The 20,314-nt window shown below is 33.6% G+C and overlaps 1 protein-coding gene across 1 annotated transcript in view; it reads left to right on the forward strand.

The window, feature by feature from the left end:
* The window catches only part of CWC27 (CWC27 spliceosome associated protein homolog), a 169,412-nt gene that overhangs the window by 138,853 nt on the left and 10,245 nt on the right, over nt 1–20,314 (forward strand). Inside the window, 3 exon segments of the mRNA XM_015590307.2 lie at nt 2,210–2,319; nt 6,244–6,263; nt 6,265–6,345. Of these exon segments, the coding sequence (XP_015445793.1) occupies nt 2,210–2,319; nt 6,244–6,263; nt 6,265–6,345 (211 nt within the window).

Here is a 20,314-nt window from a genome sequence, read left to right on the forward strand (position 1 = left end):
AAGGAAAGGAAAAAAAGGAAGGAAAAAAAGGAAGGAAAAAGAAAAGGGAGGGGAAGGGAAGAGAAGGGAAGGGAAGAGAAGAAAAGGGAAGAAAAATAAAATAAATTCCCAGGTACCAGAAACAAAAGGGAAGCATAACCAGAGCATTAAGTGGGCAAGCTGACACTGTAGTTGCCCAGAGAGATATTGGAACCAGATGTAGGCTCTAATAGCTAGAAGCTGGGGTTTTAATCTTATACTTGGACAGAGATATGGCCTTGGGTCAAGAGAGGTAGAAATTAGAAAAACTATCCACCTGGTCAGGAAGGCCACAAAGAAGCTTGTCATTTTTCAGAACTGTGTATGGGAGGGGGATAAAAAACTCTGTCATAAAAAAATCAAAATGAAAACTCTAAATTTCTACGAAGCATGGCTGTAAAGTTTAATGTATACTATCTTTATGGTACAGGAATCCTAAGCCAAGAAGTTAACTTGGAAAATAAATGATCTAAACCAATGGAACTCTTTAATTGCCTGGTAGAAACAAATGCAAAAGTTCTCTATAGAATTTCTTACACAGTACTGTGTACCTAGGATTCCTGTGGAGCATGATGGAAATAAAGCTGTAGCTGAAGATAAACTCACAATTAGAAATCAGAAAACACATAGAGAAATGACCACTCTAGAGAGAGAGTCAGAAAACATAACAGAAGGATCCTAAAGAGCAGTCTGAAAGAGACAACATAACAAGTATGTTTTTAATATGTTTTTAAAGGGATGGAGATCATAATAAAAAACTAAGGCTATCAAAAAGCATGAGAAAATTTGAAAAAGAACCAAGTAGAATGTCTAGAAATAGAAATAAAAATATATAATTATTAAAATCAATGACTCAGTTTGTCTCAAAAACTGATTAGATACAACTAAGCAGAGAATTAGTGAACTGAAATATACAACTGAGGAAAATAGCTCAGTATACACTGTTGAGAAATAAAAACATGAAAAATGAATATGCCGTGATCATTCATAGTCGATCACACTATAAATAGAAGTACTTTATACCATTATGATATACCCATTAGGAAATAGAAGAGTTGGGCAAATTTTTCACACAGTTGAGTTTGTGCAGCAGATGTCATTGCATTTGGCTATATGTACCATGTAAAAGTGTTTGAGTTATAATTGCCATTCAGTCCAGATGGAACCTTAGGAGGCTTAATCCAAGTATCACTGATGTATATAATAAAAGGCCAGCCAACCTCACAGCTGTTCTCAAGCTGTTTGCCTGTTCGTTTGGGCTAGAAATTAAAATAGGAGGAGGGGAAAGACATCCTTAAACCAGGCAATTAAAAATCTCAAGAGACTAAGAACTAGAGCAGGCATTGTAAAATGCTTACCGCAATCAAGCTAATATCAGCTCTGATAGTTACTGTGTGTGTGTGTGTGTGTGTGTGTGTGTTTGTGGTGAGAACACTGACATTCCTGATTACATCTAACTCATTTTGGTTTGCCAACCAAAGATGAGAAGAGATAGGTTTTCTTTTTTAAGTCACAAATTTTCATTAATATGTATACATGTAAGATTTTGTAAAATGTTAGTGCAGTACTTGGTGTTTTTTTTTGAGGCAAAACTATTCTGTGAACCCAGATGTTAACTAATCTTCATATAGAATTATTGCAGGATCAAATCCCTACATTTGTTTTGTAATTTAGTGAAAAAAATTATTTTTGTCTCCTCTGGTAACTGTCCTGACTTGTTAGATAAATATATTTACATTTCATGATGCCATCAAATTGAAATTGTTTGTTATTTCTGTTGCTTTAACTGGGAACAAAAGTGGCAAGTTTGAAAAATTAACCAGTATTGAAAGATTGTATCTTATAAGGCAAGAGAATAATATAAAATGGTATTACTGAATTTTAGGAAAAATCTAAATTGTAAAAGTGAGATAGGTGATTTTATACTCAATACAAGTGGGAACAACTATAATAGTATAGTATATAATAAAGATGTTTATAAAATCAATAAATTAACATCAGTCACTTTCTAATCTAGAAAATAGTTGTGGAGCTGGTGGAGTTTATTGGTCTGATTTTTCAGTTAAATGGAGGAAAGAAAACCAATCCCAGGTTCTAATAATCTCCTCTTTGGTGATATGAGCATAGACATTAATATGAATGCACAGAACCTTTAACTATTTATTGTAAGAATATTTTTATTATTCTTCAGAGGAAGAGGCTTCTTTAGATGGTGCTGTTGCAGAATACAGAAGAGAAAAACAAAAGTATGAAGCTTTGAGGAAGCAACAGCCAAAGAAGGGAACTTCCAGGGAAGACCAGGTAATTTTACAAAGTAAAATCCATACGTAATTCATTGCCTTTTAATTGTCTTCAAGTGTTGTTAATGGACCCTAATGTGATTATACATCAGGAAAAGCACTACTTTTTTTAAAATAAAAAGGGATGTATTTATATAGGGTGACAAGGACCTTGGCCACTCATGCAAAGGTCCAGATGATAGAGTTCTTTCCAGACAATATTAGATGAAAAGCCTAAAACTTTCAAGTTTCAAATTCGTACTTCCATATCAAGCACAAGAACCTTATAAAGTCACATATTATCAGATACTCAGGTAGAACCTTTGTCTAAGTAACTGCTATGAAACAGAGAAGTAGTGATTATAAATGAAGGGATCTCTTCTGACCCTACATCTCACATGCTGACTAGTTAGATCCACTTGAAATTGTACATTGCCTATAAATAAGGTATTTGGTCCACTAGTTGACTTCTACTGTAAATAATATCATAAAGTTCTGCTTATTGCAAGTAATTCCTGTATTTTTAAGTAGTAATATAAGAAAATTGTCACAAATCAAGAATAATGAGATAACAGTTTGGGAGTCAACCATACATAACATGCAGCACTTGGCACTCAATAAAATAAATCTCAACAGCCCTTCATGATGAAAAGCTAGGGAAGCAGACCCAAATCTTTTATTTTTGGTGCTGCTGTATATATATGAGAACATGTTGTTTTTAATAAAATAGGCAAAATAAAAGTAAATTAAAAAATCTAAGCCTGGAACTATTTATGTTATAAATGACACCTAATTACTGATAGGGAAGGATTGTGTATCAAATTTTAGCATGAAAATAATCATAGGGAATGTTCAACAAGAAGTCAGGTATAGGAAATTATAAATACAGATAACTAACCTATACAATATTCAAAAGAAATGGAACATCAAGTGAAATTAAGAAAAAGTACATTATTAACTTGTTTTCACAAAGTCCTTTGAATAGCAAGTACAGTGACTATATTACCGAAGATACTAAGGATCACTCTTACTCATACATTCCTCTTTTTTCCCTCCCAGTTAGTAATTATTAAGAACGTATCATGTACTTATCACTGTATTTGGTGGTAAACAGGTAGCTATATCCCTGCCCTTTCTGAGCTATCAGGGAAAAGAGTCAATTAAATAAGCAAATAATACTAATAAAAGGGGCTGAGCATTATGACAGGTTAGCTACAGGGAACTGTGTCAATGTGTAATAGTAGGACCTACATGTCCTAAGAATCTGAGAAGGCCACTCTGAGAAAATTTGTCAGCAGTGCTTTGAAGGTCGAATAGGAGATATGTGGCTAGACAAAAGGAACAGTATATGAGAAGTCTTTGATCTCTGCAAAGAACTAAAAGATGTTAAGTGTGACTGGAAACTAAATGAGAGAAGTGAAGCCATATATCAGAGGTAAGCAGAAGCCAGCTCATGCAAAGTATTTTTGAGCCTTAATAATGAGTTTAGATTTTCCCTATGGGCAATGGGCAGCCATGAAAGGAAGGAAGCATTACGATTTCATTTGCAGTTTGGGAAGATCCCTCGAACCTGCCTGCAGTATGGAGAATAGACTGGGCCCAGGGCAGGCCCGGAGGCACAGAGGCCAGTCGAGAGACTTTTATGTGCAGATAAGCACAAAACAGGTTCTCTACTTTGGGAAGGCTCTCATGGTGCTAAAGAGTGATGCTGTAAGTGGTTGACCATTCATTCCTTCAGCAGAAGCCAGGAGACGAATTCCCTTGTAGATGCCAATCAGAAATGCCTCCATGAAGATTCTAGCTTCTTCACCCTATGTTGTGCCCCATTATTTTTGTGATATTTGTTTTTCTGCCTAGTGTCTTCTCTTGCCTTTAAAATAGAGCTAGAGATAGCCCAATCTTGAATATAGGAAAAACTAAACAAGGCCAAGAGGATATTTTTTTGTTTGTCACAACCCCCCTTCTTTGAACAAATGCCAGTAGCATATTAACTGGCTCTAAAAACAGGCTGCCTTGCCACTTTAACTCAAGGAAAAAGATTCAGGTCTAGCGTAAATTGCTAAGTTTTAACATTTCATTCCACTAAAAAGTCTCCTTTGTTTTCATTTTTCTTTATGCCCTCAGAAAAGACATTTCCAAGTATACAAACTGGTGGGGTTTACTTTTAAGCTAAAGAGAGAGAGAGAGAAATAGAGAAACACAAAGGTGCATATGGAGACATATACTTATATAATGTAGATATAGGTATATATTTTCTAATATTTCTACAATAAACTTTTTTCTTATTATAAAGCAAAAACAATAAAAGTTTGTAAGCAATAGGTTTATTTTAATGAATAAGGTTTAAAACCAAGGGATGCTTTCTTTATCTGTTAATACTATTGAAGAGCTTAGTCCCGTAATTAATACTCTAGAAATAGATAAAATATCTAAACCCAAACATACTTGACAGCCTTCAGAATGCCTATGAGGATACTCTATAGGAATTTATAGATTTTCTTTAAAAATCATCTCATCCAGCAGCTATGGTATTATATATTTTTTCAGCTGTTGTCTATGTGGGCATTAAATTTTGAAGAAACATATAATGCACATTTCACTATCATTTTTTAGCTAACTACCTTTGTTTCTTGCAGTTATTTTGGCACTGCCTGTCTTTACTGAGCTTAGGTTCTAGACCACCAAAACTTAATCTTTTCATGGACTGTGGTCTTAATGATATTTACTAGATAACTTCTGGAACCTAACAATTTATTGTGACTCCTTATTGTATCTATTATTCACATATTCAGTTATCACTCAAGTCAAGTTTTTCCTTATGAAATGTATTTTAGTACTGAATTCAATGTATCAATATCTTAGATACTTGATTTTTATATGTAGGTATATCCCACTTCATAATTATGTACTTTCTTAAACTCTAGAATAAAAACTTTTTTCTAACTTCTATTCTCCACTCAAATTCTGGAGTAGACTGTTAAGGTATACCCAGAAGACAATTGATTACTAAATTATAAGCATTTGTTGTTTCTTCTTACCCACAAAGAGCATGGGAGCCAAACAAAAATTAGAGGAATGGTCCCTTTAAAAAAAAAACAAACTACTTAATGTAGTTATATCCCACTTCTTTCAATTAACAATAGAATTTAATGCTTCATGTATAGAATTTTTAATAACAATGTAGTATAGAATTTAATGCTTCATGTATAGAATTTTTAATAACAGTGTATTCATTGCTTTTTACAAAATTTATCTAGTTCTTTATTGCTAGACATTTAACATGTTTCCATTTTTCCACTTATATGACTGTTGCTGCAGTGCTCATCTTTTGCATAAGCCATTTTCTATGTTTTAGATTATTTTTTCTACATGTAGTCCCAGGATTTGAATTATAGAATCAAAGAGAATGGTCATCTTAAAGTTTCTAATACATATTAATAGCTTTCTAAAGTTATCACTTCGATTTACCCAGCTTTCAACAGTTAATGAGTTCTTTTTTTTTAGCCTTCTCGGACATTGATATTTTTACATTTTTGAAAATCTGCTCAATGAAACATACTGTTAGTTGGTGTTTTGTTTTAGGTTTTACATATCTTAATGAAGTACCTCCCTGTCTTGTGGACATTAAAAAGTTAGCTATTTATAATAAGCATGCATTTTTAAATTTAAGTGTCTTCTTTACAAGCAAATTTATGTTCTCCAAATAAGAAAATAGTCATGTATTTCTGAGGTAAAATATCAGTGCAAATGCAAACAAAGTAACGTCAAGGTTTGTGAATATCAATTACTGTTGCACCTGGAAGGCAGTATTATTTCCCTTCAAAATTAAAAATTTAAGTGTTTTTACATCTTGATAGGATATTTTCTTTTCTAACAAAGTTAAGTGTTTTTTCTAAAATTATATTTATCCTTACTAGAAATTTTAGCAGTCTTATTCTTATTTCAGACCCTAAAAAAGCTGAACCAGTAAATCTAAACTCACCCAAGCAATTGCTGAAACTCCGGAAAATAATGTTTCTGAACCAGAAGTAGAAGATGATGAAGGATGGTAAGGGCTTTGATTTCTTTATATTAACTATGAACAAATAGGCTCAGAACAGAGACACTGTTAGGTCATTTCTACTACATCAACCCTTTTTTCCCTCAGACGTTACCTTCAGTCGTACCCTCATCATTATAGGGCTTCAGCACCCTTTATTTTACTTCAGAAAGCATTTACTGAGTGCTTGGTATATACCAAGCATTGTGCTAGCCAGTGGAAAACACACTATCCCTGCCCTAAATAACTTTCAAATAACAACAAGCCACTAAAAAACAGCCTTAAAAGATTCTAAACCATTAATGTTTTACGTTTTCCCACAAACATTTTAGAACTCAGTAATTCATTTCATAATCCTACCAAGTTCCTCTTCAGATTTATGACCTACAGGATCTTAGCAATACATGCATAGTTAACTTATTTTTATCTTGGATATTTTTCAGCTTTTTAAGACACTGATAAGAAATAAAGGAATTAATGACTTGTATGTGTCCTGTGTTTAACACTTTATCCTATACTGGCAAAAAAGAAAGAAAAAAAGAATAAGAATTGTGTTTTTCCTTATCACACTCCTCTGTCCTCCAGTTGACTTCACATGTAGTATATTAGGCCTCCCCACACCTAACTGCCTCGATCTCCCACTGCACCCTGGCTCAGGCACATGGCTGCAAGCAGGCCAGTTGGTTACCCCCCACACATGACTCAGCCTCTGGAGCCTCTGAACTGTCACATGTGCCATTACCCCAACCCAGAATCATAGCCTCACTCCTCTCTGCCAAACAGCATCTTTCCCTTATTTCAAAATTCTGTTCAACACTCCCATCCTCCAGGAAACCAGTCAGCAAGATTTGTTGAGCACTCACAAATCTAGCTAGAGGGTGGAGGAAAGATTGCTGGGACACACATAAAAAAAAAAAACAAACAAACATAAAACACTCATTAAGAAACATTTAAGCAAGTAAGACTCTGCAACTGTATAGTTATAACAACTATATAACTTGAATCAAAAGGGCTGAGGGGGTGATGATTTGAATGGAGTGAATCTTACTTACCCTAGGACCCTGAAAGTACATATATATTTCTCTATATATAGTTTCTATATGATCTGGGTTATAATGCCAAATTTTTTGTAAAGCCCTGGGGCCTTTTTAATAGGTTTCTATTATTTATGTATATTTGTTTATACTTATTCAAAGATGCTTAAAGACAGAAGCTGGCTCCTCCCACAGTTCTGTGCCAAAGGCAAAGGTTCAGTGAGTGTTGATTGACCCATAGAGATAAATGCACATTGCATAGAACTTTCTGTATTTTATATGACTGGATAGGTTTAGTTCTATTTTGAATTCCTTGAATGTCTCAAAATATCTTTCAAATGTTTTGGGTTCAGTCACCACACACAAAAATGTCTTGCCAAGTCCTCTTCCCCTTATTTTTGAATCCATATGCATTTTTTAAGGAAATATGACCCATGTGTTTCTGATTCATTTACACTTAACTCATCAAGAGGGTGTTTTGTAAGAGCAGTTAGATGCTCAATAAGTTTTTTTAACCTTTTTATAAGCCATTTAAGTCCTTTTTTATTGAACAGGAAAGTGACCAACAAATTTAAACCCAGAACTTCCATTTGAAACTCATAACCCACAGGATTCAAATTTACTTTCCCCTTGGCAAGAACGTTTAAGTTCCCAAGGTTCTTCCTAGCCCCTTGTATTTTCTCATTTTGAATTCTTCATTAGCTTCAGATATCAATTAGTGTTTCTATAAGTGTCATTCTTTTTGGTGATGTAATTTCACAATGCAATCATTGTTCTTCCATTCTCATTAGAAAGTGAAACAAATGGGAAAACTTTACCAGATAGGGAAAAAAATCACTGGTCACTGATGTTGGCCAGTTCTCCATCTGGGGAACAAAAATAGGTGGTAAGGGAAGGGAAACTATGTTAAAGGAACTACTACCAGGTCTTCAGGGGGCTCATTGCTGCTTTTACTTGCAGTCTCTTAAACAGAAAGTCAGAAACCGTATTCTATATACCTGCATATGGTTTTGTATCTGCTTTATCTAACATCTTATACTTTTAGTGTTCAAGGCACTATACAAAACCATATATAATCCCTGGATCCTTATGTAATGCCTTTTCATTGCAATATACACCACCAGAATTTTCTAACCTGATAAGCAACAGCACCATTTCTTTTCATAAATAAACCAGTTCAGCTTTATCAAGTCTCTGGTGATTTAGATCATCTCTCATAAAGTATACTCCACTCAGAAAAGAAGTCTTATATTCACAATGATTTATAGCAAACATTATGAGTGTATGGCATGTGCATGTGTGTTATGCATAAATTACATGGCTTCCAGACTATTCTGTAGGTCACGGTTGCCGCTTTTCTAAGAAGTGAGAGTCAGCCAGTGCTGTCCTGCACTGTCAGGGTCTGTTATCTGAGGTAAAATGATTGCTTCTAAGACATTTTTATGTGTCCACATGAGTGACCACACATTGAGGGATCATTTTCATTTTCTGTCAAGATAGAAACCATTACCAATTTGTTATGTTTTCTTTTACTTGGCAAACTGTCCTATTCGCATTTTTGGCTGGGCTGCTGTATTGGCATGGTATACAACAGACATTTGGGTACCATTCAGCAGCATTCTGTTTTTTATGCAAAAAAAAAAAAAAAGTGGGAGAGGGAGAGAAAGAAAAGAAATATGATTCTATTGTAAACACTATATATGGTGTTTGATAATTATTCCCAGATTTCACTGTCTAACAAGGCATTTAAAGAAGTGTTATTAGTGGATCTAAGCTGAAATGCATGACAGAAATTTTTCACTCGGAATTATTAGTATTCTTCTCTTTGTTGGGATATATACTGCTAATACTTGGTGGCAGTGCTGGGCACCAAATTCCAGTGTAGCAGCTCAGGTCTCTTTGCCACTACATTCCTGTACCCACAGCATTACACTCTCATATAGAATCCCTCTTCAAGCATGGATTTTATAAAAACGATTAGATACATGGCTGGAGTCATCAGCCAAAGGAATCATATGACCACATGGATGAAGTCCATATGCCATTTTGGGTTTGTTTAGATAAAGCTTGGTTAGCTCCCAAAAAAGTTTTGAGAGAGCTGTGTCTGACAAGGCAATCGAGAGACATAAAAAAGAAAACCACCTGCTCCTTACACAACAAAATCAGCATTCCAAGAAGAAGAGAAAAATTAAATCTATGAGAGTATATTGCGATCCTGTGAACTTTAACTATTCACTACTATGTTCCATTAAAAATTCTTTCCAGATTGTTAAATATAAGATTAACATAAAACTTCACAGCAAATACATATGATAAAATGATACATATTATAAAGACCTGTCTGCCTGCCTCCCTCTTTCTCTTTCTCTCTCTCCCTTCCACTACTTTCCCATAGTACATACAATATTCAGTATTATAAGAATTAGAAAAACACTAACAGTTGCATGGTTGCCTCAAGTAAATATTTAATAATTATTTATATATTATATAAGGAAAAGATGTTTTCTGTAAAAAAAACAAAAAGAATTACAGACTTCAAAAAAAGTAAATCACCTTTGATCCAAAACTCAGCAATAAATACTATTAACTTAAACATATATATACCCCTCCAGTTATTTATATGCATATACATATGTTAAGTAGAAATGAGATCATATAATGTTACAATTTTATAACTTGCTTTTTTCCCTCAGCAATATATAGTAAATACTTTTCCTTGCCATGCATAATTTTGGTATAATTTTTATATTTTGTATTATGGCCATGTAATAGTTCATTATGTGATTAACCACAATTTACTTCATCAGCTTCATGTTAGATGATATTTAGGCTCTTTCTAGCTTTTTTTTATTATCATTATAATATACAACACTGTAATGAACATCCTTGTATCTCTGTCATTGCCAATTTTGTCAGGATAAATTTCTAAAACTGGAATTCTTAGTCAGTGGGTATGGATGTTAGGCTTCTGCTAAATGTTTTAAAATGGCCCTCCCAAAATATCATTCCAGTTTATACTCTCAAGTAAATATCATTTTTATAACTTGCTTTTAGGGCTGTTAGAATCTCAAGACTTAATTAAGGTATTTTGCAGTGTTCAGTGAAAGAGAATAACATTTTAGAAGAATGCTTTGCCTTCGTAAACTTTTTTAAAATACAGTCTGGTTTGCTTCTGTTGTTAATAAAACTGGAACAAATTTCAATGTAACTCCTCAAGATCGTCAGCTTTGAGTAATCTTGTTCTTGGGTCTGAAAGACTCTCCTTCTAAAATAATCCTATAGGTTTTTTGTAGATGCCTTTATTATGTTGAGGAAATTCCCTTCAACTTCCAGTTTGATGAAAATTTTTAACATGGATAATGTTGAATTTTGTCAAATACTTTTCTGCATTATTGGTACAATCATGTGGTTTTTCTTCTTTGACTGCTACTAGGGTAAATTATACTAACTGATTGATTTTCAAATCCTGAATAGCCTTGCAATCACATAACAAACCCCACCTGGTCATAGTGTATTTTCCTTTTTATTTTTGCAGAATTAAAATTGCTAATACTTTGTCAACGATATCTGTGTCTGTGTTCATGAGGGCTGCTCTATAGTTTTCTCTTCTGCTTTTGTGTGGTAGACGTATCGGGGAAATGCTGGCTTCATAAAATGAATAGGGAAATGATTCCTCTTCTATTTTCTGGAAAAAAAAAAAAAAGATTACGTAAAATTGGTGTTATTTCTTCCTTAAATATCTGATAGAATTTGCCAGTGAAACCAAATGAATCTGGAGATTTCTTTTAAGAAATTTTTTAATAGACTTTTTTAGTGCAGTTTTAGGTTCACAGCAAAATCGAACAGAAAATACAGTTCCAGTATTCTCCCTGCCCCCGACTCCCGCACACAGCTATCCCAACTGTCAACATCTCGCTCCAGAGTGGGACATTTGTTACAATTGTACCTACATTTACACATCATTATCCTTCTCAAAGTCCATACATGAGGATTCACTCTTGGTGTCGAATGTTCTATGGGTTTGGAAAAATATATAATGATGTATATCTACCATTACAGTACCATACAGAATAGTTTCACTGCCCTAAAAATTCTCTATGCTCTATCATTCATCCCTTTCTCTCCCCCTAACCGTGGCAACCACCGATCTTTTTACTGCGTTCATAGTTTTGCCTTTTCCAGAATGTCATATAGTTGGAATCATACACTATGTAGCTTTTTCAGATTGTCCTCTTTCTTTTAGTAATATGCATTTAAATTTCCTTTATGTCTTTTCATGGCTTCATTGCTCATTTCTTTTTAGTGCTGAATAATATTCCACGTCTGGGTTTTCTCCTGTGTAGTCTTCTAGGAATTTTATACTTTTGTATTTTACATTTATGTCTATAATCCATTTGACTTAATTTTTGTAAAGAATGTAAGGTCTGTGTTTAGATTCATTATTTTTGCTTGTGGAGCTTTTCTGTTTTCCCAGATTTTTTGTTTTGTCATGTCTGCAGAGTTACTTTAATGTGAAATCTCATCATTTCTTTTAAAACCACTAGTTAAGTATATTTTTAGCCAATTATCAGTCATTCGGGTTAATTAACAATATTATACAAAATAATCGACAGAATAGAAGTCACTTATACTTGACTTTAAAGTAAATGTACATCCTTTTTATGCTTTCTTACTCTGACTCTTCTACTAGAAGTAGGAGATAAAAGTGGTTCTGGATCCCACCATTTCATTCACCAAGCAGTTATTTGCACGCAGTACACAGTTGACCTTTGAACTGCGGGGGTCCACTTATATTCAGATTTTTTTTTTTTTTTTAAATAAATACAGTTGGCATTTTTTATCTGTGGGATTCACATCCTTGGATTTCACAGCCCTGGATCAAAAACAGTATTTTTGCATTCCCAACCATAACCACAGATTCCTAACTATAGATCGAATATACTGTTTTCAATCTGAGGTTGGTTGAATTCTTGGATGCAAAGGCCGGCAGTAGTTAAGTTTGGGGAGAGTCAGAAGTTATACACAGATTTTTGGCTGTGCAAGGGGGTTGGCACCCCAAACCACTTCCTCAGCATTGTTCAAGGATCAGCTGTATTTCAGGTACCCCGCTAGGACCTTTATGCTGTCTTCTGTCATTAACCCCCATAAGAGCCTCATGTGGTTTGTAGGTTAGGGACCTGTTGTGGCAGGTTTGTTTCTTACAACTCCATCAGATAATTATTATTCTCATTCTACAAATGAGGATGATGAGGCTCGAAGAAATTAGGTTATTTGTCCAGAGTCACACAGTAATAAATGGTGAGGCTGTCCGTCACACTAAGTAGCCCACGCTGTTTCCAGAATACCAGCTTTTACCAAAATGATTTCATCATGAAGTAATAATCAGTAAGTTAAATTTCAATTTGACTTTAAGAGACCTTGGATTCTAAATAATATCTGTCTTCTAGAGCTGGTTACAGCATATATCACCCACTGTCATCTTTGAAATACTTTCCACATTCCTTTAAAGAAATGCACCATCATGGCAGCTCTCTCTAATCCCACATATTGGAATATCTCCTGATTATACAGTAGACTGTTAAACCTGAGTTCAGATCCCTGCTGACAATGACCTGAACAAGCAGCCTCTCTTGCAAGCCTCAGTTTCATCACCTGTAAAGTGGAGACAACACTACCTACCTCAGAGTTATTATTAGAATTAAGTAAGATAATTCATGTAAAGTAGTCAACACAGTGTCTGACTCTTAGGAAATGCTCAGGAAGTATTAGGTATGAGAGAGGGAGAAAGGTGCATGGTACTGGGGTAGCAGTGGTAAGGCTCGACAAAGTACTCAAGCAGCACAAAATAAACATCCTAAATTAACTTGGCAGAATGTTAGTTATACAGTCCTCTTGTAATAACCACAAAGAAAAATAAAGAAAAGGTGAATGTTAACTTATTTCAGTTATGTTATCTGCAACCTAGAAGGAATGTAGATATGTTCAGTGCTTGATGGTTCTATTGTAAATCTGCTGAGAAAACGAGAAGAGTATATAGTAAAGCATATTGTTAAGCTGAATCCAGATTACAAAATGTTGAGGCTTAATAGAGTTTTAGTGACTGTAAATTTAGCAATCATAGAGAAAGAGGGGAAGAGTAGACAAGATTACCTTTTCTATGCTAGGAATATTGTCAGATTGTGGACTCTCTCCAGACTTTTTCTTTCTTTTTAACAGACAGCATTTTGGAACAGATAAACGCCATGCTATGTAGGCAGAAGTAGTTTATTTCTGTTGGAAAGAAAGTTTAAAGATCAAGTATCCTTGGGATTAGCACAATGTAGTAGGCATCTCACAATGGTAGTTCCAGATAACAACAAAGCCAGTACAAAATGAAGGTTGCCATCATGCACAGGCAATCAGGAAATTGTCAACAAGCACTCTGATACTGTAACCATGTCTGGAAGTTACATGAAGTTACAGGATGGAAAAACCCAAGTAGTAATATTTCAGGTGAAATTTAGTAAGATTTTAGGTGAAATTTGTATTCTTTAAAGGCAGTTTTAAGTAATATGTCATTTTCTCTCATAGAGTTATTAGGTAAAATTAATACTAATTATCATACCAATTTTTCAAATAAACTAATATATGTTTAATATATAAAAACATTGAAAAAGGACACAAAAATGACTAGTAATTTTATATTTCACAAATATAAAAGCATCATTAATGCTTTTATATATCCTTTTTCTAAGAATGGAAAAATTCATCCAATTTTTTTACTATAAGCTTTCATTAGTTAACAATCCAGTAGTTAAACACTTTCCTTAGGCTAAAGGAAGTGAAACTGCCGAGTCAAGTGTGTTTAAAATTTTTTTAATTGAGCTGTAATTTAAATATAAGAAAATACACAGTTTGTATCTGTTCACTTTGATGAGTTTTAACAATTGTATATTCCCATATAAATACCACCAAGCCAAGATACAGAACATTTACCTCGCCCAGAAGGTTCTCTCATGCCCCTTTCCAGCCAGTTCCCTCCTCCCAGCCACTCTGCTTTCTGTCAGCTCAGGTATGCCTTTGATGACATTTTTGCTAGATTGCATTCAATAGATAAAAAGTTCAATCATTTATACATATCTCTACTAACAATGTATGAAGTTGCTGGTTTCTCCTTACTTGAGGTATTACATGAGTAAGTATGTGTTGTAATATATCACAGATAACAGATATAGATACACTAATCTTTGCCATTTTCTACTTTGTATTATTTTGCATTTTTTTGTTTACTGGTAAAGTTGAACTTTTTAAATATGTTAATTGACCATTATATTTCATCATTGTTGTGATGGTTGTTAATTACATAGCCTAATGTGATTTTATATATTTCTTGTTAATTTAGAAAAGCTCTTAATTATTAAGAATGTTATTCTTTGTTTTAAATATTTTTACCAGCTTTTCATTGCATTACAGTTTGTTTATGGAGATTTTTGTTAGTTTGTTTTTTTCACATGAAGTTTTAAATTTGCATTGCCGAATGTGGCAGTCTTTTTCTTCATGTTTTCTACCCAGTGTCGCTCTTTAGGTCTTCATAATCCCAAGATTATATAAATACCTAGTTCTAGCTTTGTCTAGTATTTTTATGGTTTCGTTTTTATTTTTAATTTATATCTCGAATCCACCTGGAACTGATCTGGTGTATTACATTAGGTTAATGTTATAACTTTATTTTTTTTTCTCAATTACTAACCACCACAGTTGAGTATGTTTCCCCACTGATATTAAAAATGTCTTTTTTCATCTAATAAGGTCTTATGTATATTTTTTAGTCTGTTTCATTATCTTACATGGATTTTTCTGAATATTCCTGTTTCCTGTGTCAATACCTCACTGCTAAATTATTGTAGCAATATAATACTATATAATATCTGGTAAGCAAGTCGAGCCTTTATTGTTCAACACATATTTTTACTTTAAAAGCTTAAGCGTCTGGATAGTGTGCTATAATTATTTTCTGTTAGCTAACCACACCTGGAAAAAACTTAGACAATTGACCATGGAGTCAATAAAAAGGCCCCATTATTTAACAGGTGGCCACTACCTGAATTGCGGCCCTAGTGCCAAAAAGGAAATAATCAGGCTTTAGACGACCCCCTACCTTCAAAGAGATGGAAAAGATCACATGTGGAAAATAAGTAGCATGAGGAAGAAAAAAGAACAAAATCTAGGATATTTGATTGCTGTTTTTTGTATAGTCATATAAATGTTTTTATGAGAAGTTTGATCAGAATTTTTTCCATCTCTCTGGTACTGAACAAAAATGCAAAGGATTAACAAAGTCACAGAGTAGATAACCTCTCACTTATTTTATATGATGTGAATCCCCCAGGGCATCTAGAATGGCCACATGTAAATACAAAGCACAAAATCCTGTTCCAAAGACATTCATTAATAATCTTTTACTACCTGCCATTTGAATTATTAATATCCTCTTTTCTCTGTGGTATTATGCAGATAATCAACTTAAACATAATGACAGTGTTCTGTTCCTTGTATGCAAATAATCCAGTTGACCATGATAAGTAAAATGTTGGGCTTGAGCTGTTTTTAGTAGAAATAAAAGGTATAGTAGGAAGCTAACTTTTACTGAACATTTAAAAAGCACCAATCAACCTTTTTTCTAAACCTATACAAAAACATTGTTCTTCTGCCTAAATTATATGAGAAGAACCTTAGGCACGGAAAGGTTAAGTAACGTAGGTCAAGATCTTAGAAATAGCCACAGCGCCTCTGCGTGGCTCAGTAGTTTAATTCTATTTGTTTTTATTTCTTGTTTGTGATTTTGTATTGTAACAATTTCTCTGAGCTAGTCTGTATATTTTTCATATTTTCAAATAATGTAGTGCTGTTATTTTAAACTATAGTAATAAGGTAAAACAAGTGACTTTAGGACTTTGTTAACTCTGTCAAAAATCATCTAGTCCCCTTTAAGACATGGAAGATATTAAGTCTAAATCCATAATATTATAATTCTGGTAGTATATGAATAATTAAAAATTGGAAAGTTATCTTAAAATTTGCTTCACTTGAACAAGAAGTTTCTGCCACATTTACCCATAATTTTTCATAGGAATATAAATAGTAGAGTTGTCTGAGTATGGGATTTGGCGTCAGACCTGAATTTGAATCCCAACTTGAGAATTTACTAGCTGTGTGTTCTTGGGCAAATTATATATCCTTTCAAACTCTGGTCCTTAAAGTGTAAACTGGGAATAATAATCGTACCTTCCTGGTAGGTTAGTGTGTAGATTAAATGAGATCCTGTTCTTAAAGTATTTAGCAGGGTGTCTGAAATAATCAGTGCTCAATAAATGTTTTAGTGTTCTCATCGATATTTTTAGGAATTGATTTCTCCAGATTTGACTACTGTCAGTAAATCTATCAAGATAATGATTGGAATTTATGCCATTTCTATGTTTGACAGTTCTTATGACCTTTTCTTAGTTAACTCATAATAAGTTGCAGTGGTTAGTGTCATATTCTTAACATTCTGAAATAAAATAAATTTGAGATTTGAGATTTTTACAGTGACCAGTAATGCCTCATTAATAAAATATTGGTCTTTCCCCGAGGCTAGTAGTAAAAAGAAAAAGGAGAAGAGATATCAGTTGTAAGTACAATTTAAATAGAAAGCAAAAGAATATCATCACTTTGGAGAACATAGAATTATAAGCTTAGTGTAATGTAAATGTTTTGCTTCCATTTTCTCTCTTAACCAAATTCTAAGGTAGTGGTAAAATGAAGCAAGAAGGAATGTGATTATACACTAGGTTCCCTAGTTAGTGTGTTCGTTTTATGCAGGAGTATAAATAGTGTTGCAGAAAACCAATGTGACTCTTTCTTAAATAGGTCTTGTCAGAGTTGCTGACCCTGGAAAGGTGATTATTTTAGTTCTAAGCCCTCTATTCAATCCCCAACTTCACCTCTCTTTCTACCGTCTTTCTTCTGGATGAAGAAAACTCATTGGTATTGACTGTGTGCTTTCATACAGTTTGCTCTGAAATAAGTTTCTATTACATTAGGGAAGTTTGCTCTGTGCATGGATTTGTTTTGAGAGACAGGCAGATAGCCATGTACCCCAGCTGCTTACTGGGCCTTTTTGTTTGGGAACTCCATCTTCCCTGTGTTGTTTTATTCATTCACTTGTCATAGATTATCTTATTGGCTGAGCAGTTGGTTAAACCCAGGGCAGGTGTAAAAATTCATATTACTGATTTATTCTGAAAAGGCTCTTAAATCTTTCCACCTGTGTCCTGCTGACTATTAAGCTTGTTAGATAGACCCCCCAAAAAAAGCCAAGAAACTGCATTCCCATGTTGCTGAAGATGTTTTGAATATTACGTCTTTTACATTTGCTCCAACAATTCTCAATATTTATTAAAGACACTCTATAATATAAGGATTTCTTTTTCACTGACGGAAACAAGTTATTTTTAAGAGTTGGCTTTTCAAAACTCCAAACTGTGGGGAAAATATTAACGTTTGTTCAAAGTTCAGAACAAAGGAGGTTTTCCCATGTTAACTGCGAACAGTAAAAGAAAATCCACAGATTTTCATCTTTTTTTCTTTTTTCAAAGGCCAATGTGCATTTTCTTCTCTGCTTGGTTTACTTAATGCTCTATTTTCCTATACTTATTTTCACTTGTTCAAATATTTTTAAATTTTTTGTTTCTATTTTTCTTCTGCCAATTTTTAAACCTGCCTTTTGAGTTTTGGCCATTTGTCTACTTTTTTTTTTTTTTTTTTGCTTCCTATAAGTCACTGTTTCTAGTCTTCGTTTTGAGTCTTATTTCATTTTTACTTTTCTTCCTTGATTTCTTTCTCTTCTTTAGGCTTTTCTTTTTCTCACGGTCATCTCTGCTGTGCCGTGTTGCTCTGCTGGACATAAAGAATGCCAGTGACCTCATTTTCTTGGACTTCTTTTTTTATATATACTTTGATCTCTGGACTCATTCATGTTTGTCTGTCTCTTCATATGAATTAGTGTCACCTCTACTATCTACTTCATGTTGAAAAAAGACTCACACTTCCTTTTTCATAGGTGCTGATATTTTAAAGCTTTAACTTCTTAATTCCTAAAGAAGCATTTAACATTTGTAAAAAGAGAACCCTAAGTTACTTGTAATCAGTGATGAAGAAAAGTCTTAAAATTAAAAATTCTAAAGTCTTTACCTAAATATTACATTTTCATAGTTAAAATACAGAGATGAAAGAATCATGCAATTGATGTTTATAAACATATGCTAGAAATCCTAAGAAAATGTCAAAATTTTTAAACAAAATTGTTTATATTTTAAACAGTATCAAAAGTGAAGAATCATAGAAGAAAAACACAGTTGTCATATTTGGAGTTGATAATGTCATTATTCTCTATATGTCTATAGTTTTGATGAATTTATTTGAAGTGACTTTAAAAGCTTGAGATTTTTGTATTACATGTACTTTCTTAAAATTGCAGTAAGTACCTAATGTTTTTCAACAGTTACCCTAATTCTCCAGAAATTATTTGGGTCTTTATTTCATTTGCAGCAAAAGTACCTATAAAAATGTCAGTCATATTTAGGCTTCCAGATTTTCTAGACTATGAAGTAGGACTCAAGCATCAGCTTGGTTAAAAAAAGAAAAAAGAAAAAAAACAAACTTCAATAGCTTCTCTGCAGTTGCTTATCTATAAAATGGCGGAAACCAAGTTATTTGCAAATCTAGATTTAAAACTATCTACAAAAAGTTCTAAGAATTCGGTATTGTGGCCAGATAAAAAATATACAAAAATCAGTAGTAGTTGCTTTGAAATGACCACTTAGAAAACATTTTTTTTAAATTAAGAAACCTGTAGCCTATTAGAGAGATTGATAGGTATACTATGTTCCTAGAATGCCTAATTCTTAACGAACACAAATTATCTCAAAATTATTCTCCAAATCTAGTGTAATCTAAATAAAAATACTAGTAGAAGGAGAGAGAAAAACATGCAAGCAAAAATAGATGTGAAAATTTTTGATAAAGAGTAGTGAAGCATAACTCCTCATTGCTTAGTTGTGGGCTTCACATAGTGACTTTCCTCTGAAGAATACAACATGGACAGCAGGGAAAAAATGAGTTTACGGAGGAGTTTACCTCAGCAAGGTAATCGAGATCAGCATCATAAATCACATTGATAGTATGTACCCTTGACTTGATGTAATGACAGTTGCACTTTATATCATGGTCTTTATCCCAATAACCCATAAACCCAATCTTATCATGAGTAAAACATCAGAAAAATTCCAGTGGTGGACATCCTATAAAATACCCAACCAGTACTCCTCAAAACTTTCAATGTGATAAAAAATAAAAGGAAACTCTGAGAAATTGCCACAGTCACGAATAGCCTAAGGAGACATGAGGACTAAATGTAATGTGATATCCTGAATGAGATCCTGGATTAGAAAAAGGACATTAGGTAAAAGTTAAGTGTATTAGTCTCCTAGGGCAGTTATAACAAAATACCATAGACTGGGTGGATTAACAACAGAAATTTATTTTCTCACAGTTCTGGAGGCCAGAAGTTCAAGTTCAGATTGCCATAGGTTTGATTTCTGGTGAGACCTCCCTCCTCGGCTTGCAGACAGCCCCCTTCTTGCTGTATCCTCACATGACCTTTTCTCTATGTGCATGTGCTCCTAGTATCTCTTCTTCTAAGGATGAGAGCCCCACCCTTATGACCGCATCTAATCTTAATCACATCTTTAAAGGCCCTATCTCCAATTATAGTCACATTGAGAGTTAGGGCTTCAACATATGAATTTATTGGGGGGAACAATCTAGTCTATAACACTAAAGAAATCTAAATTAACTATAGACCCTCCTTAAAAATAACATAGCAAGATTTGTTAATTATGTCTAACAAAGGTACTATACTAACA

The sequence above is a fragment of the Pteropus alecto genome, unplaced genomic scaffold (assembly GCF_000325575.1).
Source record: "Pteropus alecto unplaced genomic scaffold, ASM32557v1 scaffold20, whole genome shotgun sequence".
Classification (NCBI taxonomy): Eukaryota; Metazoa; Chordata; class Mammalia; order Chiroptera; family Pteropodidae; genus Pteropus; species Pteropus alecto.